The sequence below is a fragment of the Ranitomeya imitator genome, chromosome 1 (genome assembly GCF_032444005.1).
Source record: "Ranitomeya imitator isolate aRanImi1 chromosome 1, aRanImi1.pri, whole genome shotgun sequence".
NCBI classification, from domain to species: Eukaryota; Metazoa; Chordata; class Amphibia; order Anura; family Dendrobatidae; genus Ranitomeya; species Ranitomeya imitator.
In genome coordinates this window covers 531,320,672-531,340,897 of record NC_091282.1, presented here as the reverse complement: position 1 = coordinate 531,340,897, position 20,226 = coordinate 531,320,672, and the positions used below count along the sequence as shown (strand labels likewise).

Sequence of the window (20,226 nt, the reverse complement as noted above, 5' to 3'; positions counted from 1 at the left end):
GGGGGCGACACCAGATTTCCTTATTTTATGAAGAGTGGGGACTTATTGTATCGGGTTACTAAGGTCAGAGAGGAAATAGTGGAGCTACTTTCACAACATCCGTCGATACGTCGCCTCACTGCATTGCGACGCACCCACAGCGACGGAAGTGTGAAAGAGGCCTAAGTTTAAAGAGGCTAAGACTCTAGTGCAACGTCTTCTAGAACCAAATCCACATACAGTAATTGATCTGCTAAACTAAATTAAAGAACATTCCTGTACGCCAAGTAAGGTAATATGGAAATTTTTATTATTTGATGACTGTGAAAGGTTTAGGTATCTGTAATTATTCATGCCGAGGGTTTCTGTCTTTAATTAATACTCTTGATCATGCATAGTAATCAGGTTTAGCTTGCAAACAGAAACTGCATATTCAAGTCAATTCTGATAAGGGCCAGTTCAAGGTCACTGGGGGAGCTGTCCAGAGCCCCAATTTGCATATAATATTGCCAGCAGACACACTGTGCTGAGGCAGTTTTCCTGTCTGATCTTCTGGTCTTTGTCATGGAGATTCCTAGTAGTGGAGGCCAGTTCCCAGATAATGATTAAGTGTTTTAATGGCATTCATTCATTCTGGACTAACTACTCAAGCAGAAAAAAGGGTTATGTAAAAATCACATTTAAGAAAAAATGATTTGTAATCTTTGCATCACCAGCACTTTGAGGAGACATTAGGACTTAAATCCTTGGCGTGGTAGACTCATCCTTTATCTTCTGATATTTACCGAGTTTACTGGTGCATGAAAGGTTCTCAGCAAGAAAAGCAGATGGGATGGGCTACTTATAGGTAATGCTATCTACCAGGCTATTACTTTCTATATATTGATAGTGAAGTAATCTTCTACATATCACCCAACAAATGTACATTATTTAAATAATAGTAACAAAAGAAAGCAGTAGAAATTCACTCACGAGTCAGAAATTCACTCATGAGTCTCTCTTCAATGAGTTGATTAACTTTTTTTCCGGCATGACATCTCATTAAAAATAAAAATTTGTCCCAAACTAAGATATGCTTTTAAATATTTAAAATACATTTTTTGTCATTTTTTAAGCCAGTATATAGCCTATACATTATAGTATTAAGCTTGGCTGTTTACCTGTATTTAAATCTCTAAATAAATGTTTGCGCTGTTACTTTTTTTTATAGAAATTTATGGTATTATGCAGATAAGTGTTTTCATTAAAGGGTTTGTCCAGTCTTCTATTAAAAGTCTGCAGTCACACAAACTTCTGAATCCTGTCAGTATTCTCTGGTATTGCTGTCGAGAAGAGGTGGTAACAGGACCACAGTCATGTCATATGCATACTTCCAGCCACATTTTGACTAGACATGCTTGGCCTCATTCAGTACAAGCAGGGCCGTATTTGCCACTAGGCACTTGAGGGCACGTGCCTAGGACGGGACGATGCGGGGGGTTGCACCTGAGCAAGGTTTTTTTTTTTAATTTATTTATTTAAGTCCTGGGTCACCTCCCGACCGACCACGCCCCCCATAAGTAGGAGATAATTCAAACATACTGACATATATGTAAGTCAGGGGTCTCATATGGGCATACGAGTATGCAAGCAGCTGCAATTGACAGGTTTGTGGATCAGGTTGTGGACATTGTTTGTACGCCCTTTATCATGTCCCTGTCACAGATCCAGCACTGTGACACCAGGGTAGCTGTTTTATATTGAAAACAGTGTTTGTTATAAGGGCACCCAATGCATGTGGAAGTAGATTATAAATAGAACAGTAAAGTTTGGCATCCGTACCGAACACCTACTGTTCGGGCACGGACAGCAAGCATGGACTTCACCAGGAAGTCTGTGTTATTGTTTGGGTTCGGCATCTGAACACTGGGTGTTTGTCTCGCTGTCATGCATGACAGTGCGGCAAACACTGCTTCTGATTGGCGGTAAAATTATTACCGCCGGTCTGACAGTCGCGGTTCCCACGCTGCCAAATGACAGCGTGAGCCCGCAGCTGTGATTGGAGGTAAACACTACTGCTCCCATCAGCCTAAGCCTGCTGCCGCTGATGGGGGTATTCATCAGCCGGTGCCTGCTCTCTAAGGGTATGTGCACACGTTGCAGATTTGGCTGCGGATCCGGCCCTGCGGTTTTCCATGCGGTGTACAGTACCATGTAAACCTATGGAAAACCAAATCCGCTGTGTCCATCTTGCAGAAAATTCCGCTTAGAAACGCAGCGGTTTATTTTTCGCAGCATGTCAATTATTTGTGCGGAATCCACAGCGTTTTACACCTATTCCATTATAGGAATCTGCAGGTGTAAAAACGCAGGCGAAATTTGCACAAAATCCGCAGAAAACCCACAGGTAAAACGCAGGTCATTTTACCTGCGGATTCTGCAAAATCCGCAATGGAATCTGCAACGTGTGCACATACCCTAAATAAATAATTTAAAAAAAGTTGTGGGTGCCCCTGTACTTTTGATAACCAACCAGCAAAACTGACAGCTGGGGGCTGCAACCCTGAGCTGTCAGCGTTAGAAAGTTTGGTTATCAGGAATAGAGGGGTCCCCATGCTGTTTATTAAATTATTTAAATAATTAAAAAAAAAAAAAAAACAGTTTGGGGTCTCCACATTTTTGACAACCAGCCTTGCTAAAGCAGACAGCTGGGGGCTGGTACTCTTGGCATGGTAAGGGGCCATTAACCTTTGCCCCGGCTCTTCCCACTTGTCCTGTAGAAGTGGCAAGTAGGGTTTATATTTGTGGGGTTGATGTCACCTTTGTAGGACAATATAAGCCCACGGCTTAGTAATGGAGAGGCGTCCATAAGACACCCACCCGTTACTATTCCTATAGTTAGATGGTAAATAAACACATAGCCAGAATGCAGACCTGTAATTGAAAGAATGACACTGACTCCTTTAATGTTTCTAAATTATACCATTTCACATCATTTCCCGTTCCATTGACGCAGTCTCCTGTAATAAAACAAAAATTAAAAAAAAAAACATATCCGCCACCTGTCAGTCGTTATTACTTTTGTGTTTGAAATTGCTAAACTGTAAAGCGCTGCGGAATATGTTGGCGCTGTATAAATAAAGATTATTATTATTTACATTGATCACTTTTTATTCCACTTTTTGTTCAGCAGTATGGGCAGCACGGTGGCGCAGTGGTTAGCACTGCAGCCTTGCAGCGCTGGAGTCCTGGGTTCAAACCCCACCAAGGACAACATCTGCAAAGAGTTTGTATGTTCTCTCTGTGTTTGCGTGGGTTTCCTCCGGGCACTCCGGTTTCCTCCCACATTCCAAAGACATACTGATAGGGAATTTAGATTGTGAGCCCCATCAGGGACAGCGATGATAATGTGTGCAACCTGTAAAGCGCTGCGGAATATGTTAGCGCTATATAAAAATAAAGATTATTTATTTATTTATGAGGAAAAAGCATAGTTTTTTTGCCTCGTTTTTTTTTTACGGTGTTCACTGAATGGGTTAACTAGTGGCACAGTTTTATAGGTTGGGTCTTTCTGGAAGTGGCGATAACAAATACGTGTACTTTTTTTTTTTACATTAAAATATTTATGGGTACAGTATATTTCGTTTTATTATTTTGTGATTTATTTTTTTTTTTAGTAATTTTATATTTAGTCCCTCTAGAAACTTTCACTTTTGGCAGTCTGATCAATCGTATAAACCATTGCAAAGTGCATTTCAATCTCTAATATATCCCAGTGTTCCCCAACTCCGGTCCTCAAGAGCCACCAACAGGTCATGTTTTCAGGATTTCCTTAGTATTTCACAGGTGATGGAATTATTGCCTGTGAAGGTGATGCAATTATCACCTGGGCAATAATAAGGAAATCCTGAAAAAATGACCTGTTGCTGGCCCTTGAGGACCAGAGTTGGGGAACACTGAACCAGAGATTTGTCCTTCTGTCCAAAGCCTTCGGCACATGCCAGGACGTCTGTTGGAGCAGCGTCAGTTACAGAAGCAGAGTCTTCACCGGTGGTGGGGTGGGGGTTAGAATCTTCCATTTTCATGAAGTATTCAAATACACCATCAACAGTGTGCATGCTTCGGGCATAGTCACGGCATGCACTGACTGAGGCGCCATGTTATTCAACTGTGAAATAAATTGCACTACTGACTGAGCTATATTCTCCTCACCAACATTCGGTTTCAGTCATAGGGGCAGGGATGGCGCCGGTTCATTCACTGCCGCTGTATCCGGGCCCCCAGCCTTGGTTGACACTGGCTCTACAATGAAGTCGACTGTCGGGCAGGCCAGGGGCGCAGTTACAGCCGCTGCTCTGTATACTCAGTGGTGACTGAACCAGCGCTGTCCCCGCCCCATGACTTAAACTGAATGCTGGCGGGAGAAAAGTTCATTTTCTCCTTCTATATTCGGCTACGTGCATGAGCCGGGCAGCATAATAACGCTGGTAACCTGCAGAATATCCGCATATCTGCTGGTTAACAGCATTATTTCTGGTGACAGGTTCTGTTTAACATAGCTCAAAAATGTACCAATAAAATTGCTCGCCACCCGGGCGTAGAACGGGTTCAATAGCAGGATCAAGCACTGCGCATGATCTAGCAAGCTCGTTAGTAGCCCTGGTGACTCAGATGTTGTCATAATGAGTTTTCCATATTTCTGCATACATGTGACCAAATTATCACACAAGTCCTAAAAGTATATACAGAGAATCAAATCAACAAATAAGTCAAAGATATTACTGTGAATATTATTTTTTTTTTTAGGAAAATGATCCAAATTTCACGTGCCTGTGAATGGCAAAAATTACGTGAACCTTTGTTTTCAGCATCTGGTGTGACCCCTTGTGCAGCAATAACTGTATCTAAGCATTCTTTGAACCTCCCAACATGTTTCTTGAGAAAATAGCATAAGAAAATGCACACAGACACCATAATAATCATAATTGCAACTGCAGATAGTCCAAGAATAGTCAAAGTATAAAAATTCAGACTAGACCGGAAAAATAAAAAATCTAAAAACTAACAGTTCCAACCCTTTGATGTGACCTCTATTTCAGGGGACACCTTATCAGTCAGACTCCTAACCTTTTTCTATGCAGCTCTTATTGTAAAACTGTCAAGTTGGTCACGCACTGAGTGACGGTTGTAGGAATGGGGAGTATATAGAAAAAAAAAAATAATTTTCTTTGCATGGACAGGGTTAGTATTACACTTACCACCTTTTTCTAATTTTATAAAATGTGTGCTTTAGAACGGCTGCAAAAGTGAGTGATATAATATCATGGTAATAATCTATATGTATAATTGTCTAAGGGTCTGTTTGTCTGTAACGAAATCCCGCGTCTCTGACCAATCAGCGTTCATAAATAAAGTACATACATATTGTATACTAGAACGAGAATAACATAAAGGACAGTCTGTGAGGGAGAGAATAACATGGAGGACAGTCTGCGAGGGAGAGAATAACATGAAGGACAGTCTGTGAGGGAGAGAATAACATGGAGGACAGTCTGTGAGGGAGAGAATGACATGGAGGACAGTCTGTGAGGGAGAGAATAACATGGAGGACAGTCTGTGAGGGAGAGAATAACATTGGGGACAGTCTGTGAGGAAGAGAATAACATGGAGGACAGTCTCTGAGGGAGAGAATAACATGGAAGACCGTGTGTGAGGGAGAGAATAACATGGAGCACAGTGTGTGAGGGAGAGAATAACATGAATGACAGTCTGTGAGGGAGAGAATAACATGGAGGACAGTCTGTGAGGGAGAGAATAACATTGGGGACAGTCTGTGAGGGAGAGAATAACATTGGGGACAGTGTGAGGGAGAGAATAACATGGAGGACAGTCTGTGAGGGAGAGAATAACATTGGGGACAGTCTGAGGGAGAGAATAACATGAAGGACAGTCTGTGAGGGAGAGAATAACATGGAGGACAGTCTGTGAGGGAGAGAATAACATGAAGGACAGTCTGTGAGGGAAAGAATAACATGGAGGACAGTCTGTGAGGGAGAGAATAACATGGAGGACAGTGTGTGAGGGAGAGAATAACATGAAGGACAGTCTGTGAGGGAGAGAATAACATGGAGGACAGTCTCTGAGGGAGAGAATAACATAAAGGACAGTCTGTGAGGGAGAGAATAACATTGGGGACAGTCTGTGAGGGAGAGAATAACATGAAGGACAGTCTGTGAGGGAGAGAATAACATGGAGGACAGTCTGTGAGGGAGAGAATAACATGGAGGCCAGTCTGTGAGGGAGAAAATAACATGGAGGACAGTGTGTGAGGGAGAGAATAACATGGAGGACAGTGTGTGAGGGAGAGAATAACATGAAGGACAGTCTGTGAGGGAGAGAATAACATGGAGGACAGTCTGTGAGGGAGAGAATAAAACTTTTCCCCGTTTTTAAGTTTATCATATGGTAAAATAAATGGTGTCTTTGAAAACTATGTTATCCTGTAGAAAACAAGCTGTCATACAGCGATAGATGACTAATAAAGTTTTGACTCTTAAAATAAAGACAGGAGAAAAACAATGGCAGTGTGTCCAATGGGTTAAAACATAAATGTAAGCACCAATGTTTATATGAATACTAGATGGTGGCCCGATTCTAACGCATCGGGTATCTACTATATAATCGTCTAATTCTGTCTGTCTGTAACGGAAATCCCGTGTCGCTGATTGGTCTCGCCAGCTGCCCGCGACCAATCATAGACAGGCGCAGTCTGGCCGCAAATTGGCGTGGGATTTGAACCACGCTTCGCTGATTGGTCGTGGCCGGCCGGGCATGACTAATCAGCGATATTGGCTCGAGATTTAAACCCCGCTGCGCTGATTGGTCGCGCCCGGCCGGCCGGCCGTGACCAATCAGTGATATTGGCGCGGTATTTAAACGCCGCTTCACTAATAATGTATATATTTTACCCGGAAAATCCTGTGTATTCATTGCATTATTCTTAAATCTTCATGTTTATAATCTTCAATTATTATAGCTAGCTCATGAACATTAGTGGCCCTTTAATAGCAGTGAAGAGGAATAACGTTCTTTCGGGGGGTTAGAAGGCCCTTTTGACAATCTGATACAACCACTCACTGCTCATAAAGAAAATGCCTACTAGAAGTTAATTGCTACTGATTTTTGACAGTGTCTATCTCTGCATGTTTCACGTAATTTTACATATACAGCTCTGGCAAAAATTAAGAGACTACCACATCAAAACCCTGTCGTGGGCAGCCCAATCTCCAGACCTGAACCCCATTGAAAACCTCTGGAATGTAACAAAGAGGATGATGGATAGTCACAAGCCATCAAACAAAGAAGAACTGCTTACATTTTTGCCCCAGAAGCAGTGTGAAAAACTGGTGGAAAGCATGCCAAGACACATGAAAGCTGTGATTAAAAATCATGGTTATTCCACAAAATATTGATTTCTGAACTCTTCCTGACTGAAAACATTAGTATAGTTGTTTCTAAATGATTGTGAACTTGTTTTCTTTGCATTACTTGAGGTCTGAACGCACTGGTTATTTTTTTTTATTTTTGACCATTTCTCCTTTTCAGAAAAAAAATACTAAATTTATTGCTTGGAAATTCGGAGACATGTTGTCAGAAGTTTATAGAATAAATGAACAATTTACATTTTACTCAAAAATATACCTATAAAGAGAAAAATCAGACAAACTGAACATTTAGCAGTGGTCTCTTAATTTTTTGCCAGAACAGTATGTCATTAATTCATATGCATCACTGCATTGTTCAATGTGCGTCTTAGATTATGATACTGGCATTTTATACTTTAAATTTGGCTAAACAAAGACAGTCCAATAAATGAGAAATACTTTGGAATGACAATTTTGTCTTTGTAACTGATTATTCGGCACCAGTTTACAATATTCTTTGATGTATTTCAGGCAATGATTTTAAGAGTGCTTGAACTTCATATCTTTGTTTTTATTTTAGGTGGCACCAGGACCAATGAAGAAATGCCATTCTGCTTCTATCCCAAAAGTTATTGTGTACTGTTGTAACTGTGGGAGGAAAGGGCATTGTGGTTATGTGAGTATTTTATTGATGTTTATGAAGCTGCCACATTTGTGAAAAAGGAATCTGTATAAGAAAATGAAAGACCTGATTCTTTCCCCTGTTTTTACTTTAACTCTATAAACATTAAAGGGAATCTGTCACCCCCCTGGCATTTTTAACTAAAAGAGCCACCTTGTGCAGCACTAATGCTGCATTCTTTCAAGGTGGCTCTTTTTTTGGGGGCCCCTCCCAACGCTGCCATATCACTTTTTATAATTTGCCACCATACCTTTAGTCTGTCCAGGGGGCACGTCTTTGTCCCCCGGACACAAACTCCTCCCAGCCATCCCTCAGCTCCTCCGTGCGCCGGGCGCCGCCTCCTGTCCCTGGCGCCTGAGCTGTAAGTTCCCATCATGTGATGGGAGTCAAAGGGCAGCGCAAACTGCGCATGCCCGAAAAAGAAACTTACAGTGAAGGCGCCGGGACGTAAATGACTGCAGAGGAGGCGGCGCCAGGGGCACGGAGGCCCTGAGTGACGGCTGGGAGGTGTTTGTGTCCGGGGGGAAAAGACGTGCCTCCAGGACAGACTACAGGTATGGCGGGCAAATTAAAAAAAATAATATTGCAGAGTTAGAAGGGATCCCAAATAAACGAACCATCTTGACAGAACGCAGCATTAGTGCTGCACAAGGTGGCTCTTTTAGTTAAAAACGATGGGGGGGGGGGGGGGTGACAGGTTCCCTTTAAGAACAAATCCTAAAACTTTCAGCTGTAACAGTTACACTAAAGAAGTGAGGTACAGGAGATTCCTTGATGACTAAAGGGGAGGCGTTGTGAGTGTGGATACTTTTATGCTGCTAGATAACCAGAAGACTCCTTAACTCCAAAAGGGCAGACTGTCCTTAGCTATAGCACAAAAAGCATGAACTGTAATTTTTCTTTGTGCGCAAAATAACCAGTTAAAAAAAATACAAAATGTATAATTACCGTATTGCTAGCTTGAATAAGGCTACAGGATAACGTTACAACTTCATTAACACTTTCCAAAATGCACAGCTTGATTACAGTATAGTGCTTGAAATTTTATACCACCTTTTTATAAAAGATGGGTTTTTCTCAAATCCTGTTAATTCACTGCTATTATAAAAAAAAACCAACTTTGTGATTGGTTGTGTTGATGTTTTTCAGGAGTGCAATGAAAGGAGAATGTATAGCACAATATACCCCAGTTGTGAGCTTGTGTTCACCTATGATCAGAATCAAGATATCTGTAGAAGGAATTGGAGGGCAAAACAGAAGATGAAAGGTGACACAATAAAAATATATACTGTGAATGTAACATTATGGTACATATGCAGATAAATTATAGGCATTTCACTGTATACGAATATAACAAGCATTTTGCAAATAAGGAATTAAAATGTATTATAGGGGATGTCCACTACTTACCTAATGAAAATAAACCATGTCCTGTTGAAAATAATAACAGTTTATACTCGCCTCCTGGTCCGGCACTGTAACAACACTCGTGTGATGCTGATATGTCACGTGAGCACTGTAGCCAATCAGCTGCCACTAATGGGCTGCAATGCTTATACACCCCCCAATGTATACGTTTCATCAGAGGGAAATGTGAGTGAATTAGCCCATTGGCAGCCACTGATTGGCTGCAGCATTCACAAGACATAAGTGTCACTCAAGTGACAGCACCGACATTGCTTTATCTGCCCCGATCCGGCAGGTGAGTATCTGTTTTTATATTTAACTATGGAAACAGGAACACATGGGCTACTTGCACAGTGAACAAGTCTGTATGATCATGTTCACACACCACCAAGAAACCTGAAGACACAAAAGAGAATAGTAAAACCAAAAACACTCAGTTTGAAAAAATGTTGCAGTAATCCGCAAGTGCTAGTAAAAGATGTAAAAAACAGGGTATTTGGTTGATACGTTTTTTGCAAAAAATGTATACTAAGCTGCTCTACCAATCTTCACGGTATACCCTTATCAGAGCAGTCCTAACTAATGTATGCAATCCCTATCTGATGTATTTAAAAACCTGATCATCTGTATATAACCTGTGTGAACAGGGTTCAGAGAGGAAAAAATCCATGTGTGCATACAGGGTAGAACAGCTTTTGTGCAGATAGCCCAAGAGGAGTGGTGGAACTCCCCAGTCTTGTAGACACAAGAGAACAATTATGGAAACAGGAACACATGGGCTACTTGCACAGTGAACAAGTCTGTATGATCATGTTCACACACCACCAAGAAACCTGAAGACACAAAAGAGAATAGTAAAACCAAAAACACTCAGTTTGAAAAAATGTTGCAGTAATCCGCAAGTGCTAGTAAAAGATGTAAAAAACAGGGTATTTGGTTGATACGTTTTTTGCAAAAAATGTATACTAAGCTGCTCTACCAATCTTCACGGTATACCCTTATCAGAGCAGTCCTAACTAATGTATGCAATCCCTATCTGATGTATTTAAAAACCTGATCATCTGTATATAACCTGTGTGAACAGGGTTCAGAGAGGAAAAAATCCATGTGTGCATACAGGGTAGAACAGCTTTTGTGCAGATAGCCCAAGAGGAGTGGTGGAACTCCCCAGTCTTGTAGACACAAGAGAACAATTATGGAAACAGGAACACATGGGCTACTTGCACAGTGAACAAGTCTGTATGATCATGTTCACACACCACCAAGAAACCTGAAGACACAAAAGAGAATAGTAAAACCAAAAACACTCAGTTTGAAAAAATGTTGCAGTAATCCGCAAGTGCTAGTAAAAGATGTAAAATACCCTGTTTTTTACATCTTTTACTAGCACTTGCGGATTACTGCAACATTTTTTCAAACTGAGTGTTTTTGGTTTTACTATTCTCTTTTGTGTCTTCAGGTTTCTTGGTGGTGTGTGAACATGATCATACAGACTTGTTCACTGTGCAAGTAGCCCATGTGTTCCTGTTTCCATAATTGTTCTCTTGTGTCTACAAGACTGGGGAGTTCCACCACTCCTCTTGGGCTATCTGCACAAAAGCTGTTCTACCCTGTATGCACACATGGATTTTTTCCTCTCTGAACCCTGTTCACACAGGTTATATACAGATGATCAGGTTTTTAAATACATCAGATAGGGATTGCATACATTAGTTAGGACTGCTCTGATAAGGGTATACCGTGAAGATTGGTAGAGCAGCTTAGTATACATTTTTTGCAAAAAACGTATCAACCAAATACCCTGTTTTTTACATCTTTTACTAGCACTTGCGGATTACTGCAACATTTTTTCAAACTGAGTGTTTTTGGTTTTACTATTCTCTTTTGTGTCTTCAGGTTTCTTGGTGGTGTGTGAACATGATCATACAGACTTGTTCACTGTGCAAGTAGCCCATGTGTTCCTGTTTCCATAATTGTTCTCTTGTGTCTACAAGACTGGGGAGTTCCACCACTCCTCTTGGGCTATCTGCACAAAAGCTGTTCTACCCTGTATGCACACATGGATTTTTTCCTCTCTGAACCCTGTTCACACAGGTTATATACAGATGATCAGGTTTTTAAATACATCAGATAGGGATTGCATACATTAGTTAGGACTGCTCTGATAAGGGTATACCGTGAAGATTGGTAGAGCAGCTTAGTATACATTTTTTGCAAAAAACGTATCAACCAAATACCCTGTTTTTTACATCTTTTACTAGCACTTGCGGATTACTGCAACATTTTTTCAAACTGAGTGTTTTTGGTTTTACTATTCTCTTTTGTGTCTTCAGGTTTCTTGGTGGTGTGTGAACATGATCATACAGACTTGTTCACTGTGCAAGTAGCCCATGTGTTCCTGTTTCCATAATTGTTCTCTTGTATCTACAAGACTGGGGAGTTCCACCACTCCTCTTGGGCTATCTGCACAAAAGCTGTTCTACCCTGTATGCACACATGGATTTTTTCCTCTCTGAACCCTGTTCACACAGGTTATATACAGATGATCAGGTTTTTAAATACATCAGATGGGGATTGCATACATTAGTTAGGACTGCTCTGATAAGGGTATACCGTGAAGATTGGTAGAGCAGCTTAGTATACATTTTTTGCAAAAAACGTATCAACCAAATACCCTGTTTTTTACATCTTTTACTAGCACTTGCGGATTACTGCAACATTTTTTCAAACTGAGTGTTTTTGGTTTTACTATTCTCTTTTGTGTCTTTATATTTAACTAGCTGAAGAGCCCGGCGTTGCCTGGGCATAGTAAATATCTGTGGTTAGTTATAGCACCTCACGTCTCTTATTTTCCCATCATGCCTCTCATTTTCTCCCTTACACCTCTCATTTTCCCCCTCACTCCTCTCATTTCCCCCTAACACTTGTCATTTCGACCTCACATCTGTCATTTTCAGATCACTCCACTATTTTCCCTCACTCCTCTCATTTTGCACTCACACCTTTTCATTTTCACCTCACACCCCTCATTTTCACCTCAGTATATACATGTTTGTCATCTCCCTTATATATAGTATACACCTGTATGTCTTCTCTTGTATATAGTATATACCTGTATGTCATCTCCCCTGTAAATAGTATATACCTGCTGTATGTCATCTCCTCCTGTATATTGTATATACCCATGTGTCATCTCCTGTATATATTATATACCTGTATGTCATCTCTTCTGTATATACTATATACCTGTATGTCATCTCCTCCTATATATAGTATATACCTGTATGTCATCTCTTCTGTATATACTATATACCTGTATGTCATCTCCTCCTATATATAGTATATACCTGTATGTCATCTCCTGTATATAGTATATACCTGTGTCATCTCCCCTGTATATAGTATATACCTGCTGTATGTCATTCCTCCTCTATATACCTATGTGTCATCTCCTCTTTTATATAGTATATACCTGTATGTCATCTCCTCCTGTATATAGTATGTACCTGTAAGTCATCTCCTCCTGTATATAGTATGTACCTGTGTATCATCTGCTCCTGTATATAGTATGTACCGGTGTGTCATCTCCAGTATATAGTATATACCTGTATGTCATCTCCTCCTGTATATAGTATATACCTGTGTGTCATGTCCACTGTATATAGTATATACCTGCTGTATGTCATTCCTCCTCTATATACGTGTCATCTCCTCTTTTATATAGTATATACCTGTATGTCATCTCCTCCTGTATATAGTATATACATGTCATCTCCTCCTGTATATAGTATATACCTGTGTTTCATGTCCTCCTGTATATAGTATATACCTGTATGTCATCTCCTGTATATAGTATATACCTGTATGTCATCTCCTGTATATAGTATATACCTGTGTGTCATCTCCTCTGTATATAGTATATATGTGTCATCTCCTCTGTATATAGTATATATGTGTCATCTCCTCTGTATATAGTATATATGTGTCATCTCCTCCTGTATATAGTATATACATGTGTCATCTCCTCCTGAATATAGTATATACCTGTAAGTCATCTCCTCCTGTATATAGTATATATCTGTGTGTCCTCTCCTCCTGTATTAGACCGCGTTCACACGTTATTTGGTCAGTATTTTTACCTCCGTATTTGTAAGCTAAATTGGCAGCCTGATAAATCCCCAGCCAACAGGAAGCCCTCCCCCCTGGCAGTATATATTAGCTCACACATACACATAATAGACAGGTCATGTGACTGACAGCTGCCGTATTTCCTATATTGTACATTTGTTGCTCTTGTAGTTTGTCTGCTTATTAATCAGATTTTTATTTTTGAAGGATAATACCAGTCTTGTGTGTGTTTTAGGGCGAGTTTCATGTGTCAAGTTGTGTGTGTTGAGTTGCATGTGGTGACATGCATGTAGTGGCTTTTGTGAGATGAGTTTTGTGTGGCAACATGCGTGTAGCAACTTTTTGTGTGTCGAGTTGCATTTGACAGGTTAGTGTAGCAAGTTGTGTGCAGCAAGTTTTGCGCATGGCGAGATTTGCGCGTGGCGAGTTTTATGTGTGGTGCGTTTTGAGTATGTGCAAGTTTTGTGTGAGGCAACTTTTGCATGTGTTGCAACTTTTGTGCATGTGGCAATTTTTCCGCGTGTGCAAGTTTTGCGTGTGGCGAGTTTTCCATGAGGTGAGTTTTGCACGTGTGGCGAGTTTTCCATGAGGTGAGTTTTGCACGTGTGGCGAGTTTTGCATGAGCCTAGTTTTATTACTTTTATGTGGCGAGGTTGGTGTATGTGTGGTGAAATGTGTGCTGAGGGTGGTATATGTGTTCAAGCACGTGGTAGTTTGTGGCGCCTTTTGTGTGTGTGTTCATATCCCCGTGCGTGGTGAGTATCCCATGTCGGGGCCCCACCTTAGCAACTGTACGGTATATACTCTTTGGCGCCATCGCTCTCATTCTTTAAGTCCCCCTTGTTCACATCTGGCAGCTGTCAATTTGCCTCCAACACTTTTCCTTTCACTTTTTCCCCATTAGGTAGATAGGGGCAAAATTGTTTGGTAAATTGGAAAGTGCAGGGTTAAAATTTCACCTCACAACATAGCCTATGACGCTCTCAGGGTCCAGACGTGTGACTGTGCAAAATTTTGTGGCTGTAGCTGCGACGCTTCCGACACTTTTCCTTTCACTTTTTCCCCATTATGTAGATAGGGGCAAAATTGTTTGGTGAATTGGAACGCGTGGGGTTAAAATTTCGCCTCACAACATAGCCTATGACGCTCTCGGGGTCCAGACGTGTGACTGTGCAAAATTTTGTGACTGTAGCTGCGACGGTGCAGATGTCAATCCCGGACATACATACATACATACACACACATACACAAACACCTTCAGCTTTATATATTAGATGGGGTACGATTTTATTTAGAAAAAGGTTTTTCAAATAGTGGACATCCTCTTTAACGCCTCCCTAGTATCTTCCTTAAGGCCGGGGTCACACTAGACCGTAATACGGCCGAGTGCAATGCGATAAAAAATCGCATTGCACTCGGACCAATATTACCATATGGGGCCGCTCCTACCAGCCGACTTTTTCTCGGCCGTTTTCCTTGGTCCGAGACACTCGCAGCATGCTGCGATTGTCTCGGACCGAGGAAAACTCGCGGCTCACTCGCACCCATATAAACCTATGGGTGCGAGTGAGACAGCCCACACCACTCAGATATCATCCGAGAGATGTGCGCTATAAGCGGACCCCAGCAATGGAGGAGATGGAGAAATTCATTTCTCCGCCTCCTCCGCAGCTGTGCTCTGATCCTCCCTGTGCGAGAGAATCGGAGCACAGACGCATGACACTCGGCTCGTGCTCTGCTGCAAGCAGGAGCCGAGGGTCATTAGCATATTGCATCCGATGCTCTCGCATCGGATGCAATACGCTAGTGTGACCCCGGCCTTACAAGTCGGGCGAAGCTATATGGAGTGTACTCAGAGGCTGAATCCACTTCATACCCAGCAGATAATGGCTGTGTGTCACACTTGGATCTGCCTCTAAAAGCTGTAGTTGTTAAACGCCACTGTCAATCTGTGACTGCAGATTTTACACCGCAGAGGCCTATCGTTCCACGTGCCCAGCAGCCACTCTTGGCATAATTGCATGGTGCTAATTGGTTGCTATGGCGGCTGATGGTCTGCTGAAGACGCCTGTGTCTGCCATCACAACGCCCCATTGAAACCCAGCCATGGCATCAAGGGAGACCGTGATTTTTAATATGTATAGCAATACTAAAGTATTGCTGTATATAGTATAGGCGATCAGACAATCGCAAGTTCAACATCCCCCGAAGAGACCAACAAATATAGTAAAAAGTAAAAATTCCAAATTTTCAAAATATAAAATCAAATAACCTGATCGGCAAACACTATAAACAGAAAAAAAAAAGTTTGAACCGCCAAAATTGTCTTTTTTTGGTCGCCACAATGACACAAAACATTAAATAAACAATGAAAAGGTCATATCTATCTCAAAATAGTGTCATCTCACCTCGCAAGAAACCCTCACACGTCTCCATAAACCGAAAAATGAAAATGTTAAAGCTCTCAGAAAATGGCGACACAAACCAAACATTATTTCTTATTTTATACAAATTTCCTAGTTTTTTTCTTTCACCCCTAAAATAGTAAAAGCACTGGAAGAATTTGATATCTTCATAATCAGCCTGACCTGGAGAATATTGATGCCAGGTCATTTTTGCAGCACAATGAATAGCGTTAAAACAAAACCCAAATAACATCAGTCGCATTTTTTTTTTTTTGCTCTTCACTGCACTGGGAATTTTTTCCTGTACATTGCATATTAAAATTAAAGTGTCATTCAAAATTCCAACTCATGCTGCAGTAAAACAAGCCCCTCATACGGTTATGTGGATGGAAAAATAAAAAAAAGTATGCCAATTAAAAGGGGAGGAGTAAACTAAAACACAAAAGACTAAATTGGCCGCCATGGGAAGGGATTAAAGGGAAATTCTCATCTTAAACATTTACGATACATCCATGGGTTTATACGTGGATTTCTGCGGTATTCTGTAACCCTTTCACGACATGAACGCTGCGGGACCTGCGTTCCCAGCAAAGCACAATATATATACGGCACCGCTATTTGTGCATCGCGCGGTGACCGAGTAAAGATGGCTGCTTTCTCTGACAGCAGGTCATCCCTGTACGCTGCCATGAGGGGTTGTACCCTCCCTCTGCGTCAGCGATCACTCTGATTGTCTGGTCAGAATTTATCAGCCAATCACAGCAATGTCACAATAAAGTTAAAAAAAAAATGACATTCTTGGCGGTGATTGAACAATAGTTACTGACCAATCGGCACCAAAGCAGTTAATCTGACATCGCAATCACCGTTCTGCCTGCCATCTTCATCTCAGAGTTGGCGTGTAGAGCGGTTGTATATTCCCTGCTATGTGCCTGAGAGAGAGAGAAAATTATTGGTGCCAGGGCGATCCTCCAGCAATTTGTCTCTTCCTGCGATCCAGTGCTCTGCTGTGTCTCCTGCGATTGGTGCTGGCTGCTGTGCGACTGATCTATAATCACAGCAGCAGCAGTTCCCTAATCCCTGCTTCAGCCCCACCACCCCCAATCCCAGCCACTCAATTATATTTTTTACGCTTTTTTTCGTGTGCATCCTTCATTGAGCAATCATACTGTTCCTGTGGCTGCAGCTTTCTGATCAGTATTGCTGCTGATCAGAGTCTGCACCTTTTCGTTTTTTAGCTAGTTAGAGTAGCAGACATCAGTGTTAGTGACGTCCGATTTTGTTTTAGAAAAATATTAGTTAGGCTAGTTTCACATTTGCGGACGAGGGCTCTGCGGAGGACTACGTAGTTCCTACGTTAAGCCCCGCTCACTGCCACACTTCTTCCTTCAGCTCCGCCTACGTCGGCATGCATCCTGCCTGCTATGTTTAACATTGGGTACGTGGGCCATGCGAATGTATGCGGATGCCTCCGCATGCATCGTTTTCAAGCTGCGCCGACCGCGACAAAATGCAACATGTTGCATTCGACGCAGGTCGGCACAGCGTGAAAACGATGCATGTGGAGACATCCGCATGGCCTGCGTACCCACTGTTAAAGATAGGGTGCGCAAGACGCATGCCGATGTAGGCGGAGCTGAAGGAAGAGGCACGGCAGTGGGCGGGGCATAACGGAGGAACTACACAGTCCTCCGCAAAGCCCACATCCGCAAATGTGAAACCAGCTTTAGTACAGTGTAGCTTTATAGGTAGGGAGGTAGCTTTTTTTTCTTTTGCAAAAGAAAAAAATATATATCTCCGGGTAATCTTTTAGCTAGTGCATTAGGGGAACGTTCGTTGAAATGTTGGTGACGTCAGTTTTTCTTTTGCAAAAAAAAAAAAGAATAACTCAGAGTAACTTTATAGGTAGTGCATTACTGTAAAAAAAAATTTCTATGATCTTTTTTTTTAACATCTGCTAAATTTTCTTTTCATTTTTTTCTACTCAGTGTTTCTTCTACATTTTTCCTTTTTACTTTTTTTTCTCTACTTTTTTTCTCTATACTTTTTATAATAAATAGTACCCTTTACAGAAGCCCCCACAATACACTTGTAAAAGCACCACTTATACACACATCCCCAGTGTTTTAAAGAATAAAATAAAAATTGTGATTCCCCAAGAAGACGCTATTTACCAGAGGAGGCATACGCTTTTCTTGCCTCCGACACAGATTCAGGCACTGTGGAAGATCCCACATTTCTCTATTTCTCTTCCTCCTCATCTAGTGAGGAGGGACCCCAAGCAAGGCGCCCAATGACCCAGGAATCCTCTTCAGAAATCCATCCCATGTGGACTCCACCCCCCAAAAATAATCAGCCTTTTATTCCGGATTTCATAGGCAGTCAGGAATCCAATTTGATGTTGCAGGCCTCACTGAAATTGACTTTTTCAAATTCTTTTTCAGCTAGGAAATAATATACAGTGGGGCAAAAAAGTATTTAGTCAGTCAGCAATAGTGCAAGTTCCACCACTTAAAAAGATGAGAGGCGTCTGTAATTTACATCATAGGTAGACCTCAACTATGGGAGACAAACTGAGAAAAAAAAATCCAGAAAATCACATTGTCTGTTTTTTTAACATTTTATTTGCATATTATGGTGGAAAATAAGTATTTGGTCAGAAACAAACAATCAAGATTTCTGGCTCTCACAGACCTGTAACTTCTTCTTTAAGAGTTTCCTCTTTCCTCCACTCATTACCTGTAGTAATGGCACCTGTTTAAACTTGTTATCAGTATAAAAAGACACCTGTGCACACCCTCAAACAGTCTGACTCCAAACTCCACTATGGTGAAGACCAAAGAGCTGTCAAAGGACACCAGAAACAAAATTGTAGCCCTGCACCAGGCTGGGAAGACTGAATCTGCAATAGCCAACCAGCTTGGAGTGAAGAAATCAACAGTGGGAGCAATAATTAGAAAATGGAAGACATACAAGACCACTGATAATCTCCCTCGATCTGGGGCTCCACGCAAAATCCCACCCCGTGGGGTCAGAATGATCACAAGAACGGTGAGCAAAAATCCCAGAACTACGCCCCCCTAGTGAATGAACTGCAGAGAGCTGGGACCAATGTAACAAGGCCTACCATAAGTAACACACTATGCCACCATGGACTCAGATCCTGCAGTGCCAGACGTGTCCCACTGCTTAAGCCAGTACATGTCCGGGCCCGTCTGAAGTTTGCTAGAGAGCATTTGGATGATCCAGAGGAGTTTTGGGAGAATGTCCTATGGTCTGATGAAACCAAACTGGAACTGTTTGGTAGAAACACAACTTGTCGTGTTTGGAGGAAAAAGAATACTGAGTTGCATCCATCAAACACCATACCTACTGTAAAGCATGGTGGTGGAAACACATGCTTTGGGGCTGTTTCTCTGCAAAGGGGCCAGGACGACTGATCCGGGTACATGAAAGAATGAATGGGGCCATGTATCGTGAGATTTTGAGTGCAAACCTCCTTCCATCAGCAAGGGCATTGAAGATGAAACGTGGCTGGGTCTTTCAACATGACAATGATCCAAAGCACGCCGCCAGGGCAACGAAGGAGTGGCTTCGTAAGAAGCATTTCAAGGTCCTGGAGTGGCCTAGCCAGTCTCCAAATCTCAACCCTATAGAAAACCTTTGGAGGGAGTTGAAAGTCCGTGTTGCCAAGCGAAAAGCCAAAAACATCACTGCTCTAGAGGAGATCTGCATGGAGGAATGGGCCAACATACCAACAACAGTGTCTGGCAACCTTGTGAAGACTTACAGAAAATGTTTGACCTCTGTCATTGCCAACAAAGGATATATTACAAAGTATTGAGATGAAATTTTGTTTCTGACCAAATACTTATTTTCCACCATAATATGCAAATAAAATGTTAAAAAAACAGACAATGTGATTTTCTGGATTTTTTTTTCTCAGTTTGTCTCCCATAGTTGAGGTCTACCTATGATGTAAATTACAGATGCCTCTCATCTATTTAAGTGGTGGAACTTGCACTATTGCTGACTGACTAAATACTTTTTTGCCCCACTGTATCTTCTGGTGTCCCAGACAAATTTGTGTGCCCATCAATTTTTCACCCAAATTCTTACTTCATCATATGCCAGATGGACCCCTGTAAATGCATCAGAAATGATGGCATTTTGGCACATTGTGCTACATATGGACATAGTCAGAAAACCCGAGCTTTGTCAA

The 20,226-nt window shown here is 41.6% G+C and overlaps 1 protein-coding gene across 1 annotated transcript in view; it reads left to right on the top strand.

Moving 5' to 3' along the window:
* The window catches only part of ZCCHC7 (zinc finger CCHC-type containing 7), a 299,973-nt gene that overhangs the window by 275,307 nt on the left and 4,440 nt on the right, over nt 1–20,226 (top strand). Inside the window, exons 7-8 of the mRNA XM_069767439.1 lie at nt 7,963–8,058; nt 9,214–9,331. Coding sequence (XP_069623540.1) covers nt 7,963–8,058; nt 9,214–9,331 — 214 coding nt within the window. The remainder of the gene's footprint in view (nt 1–7,962; nt 8,059–9,213; nt 9,332–20,226) is intronic.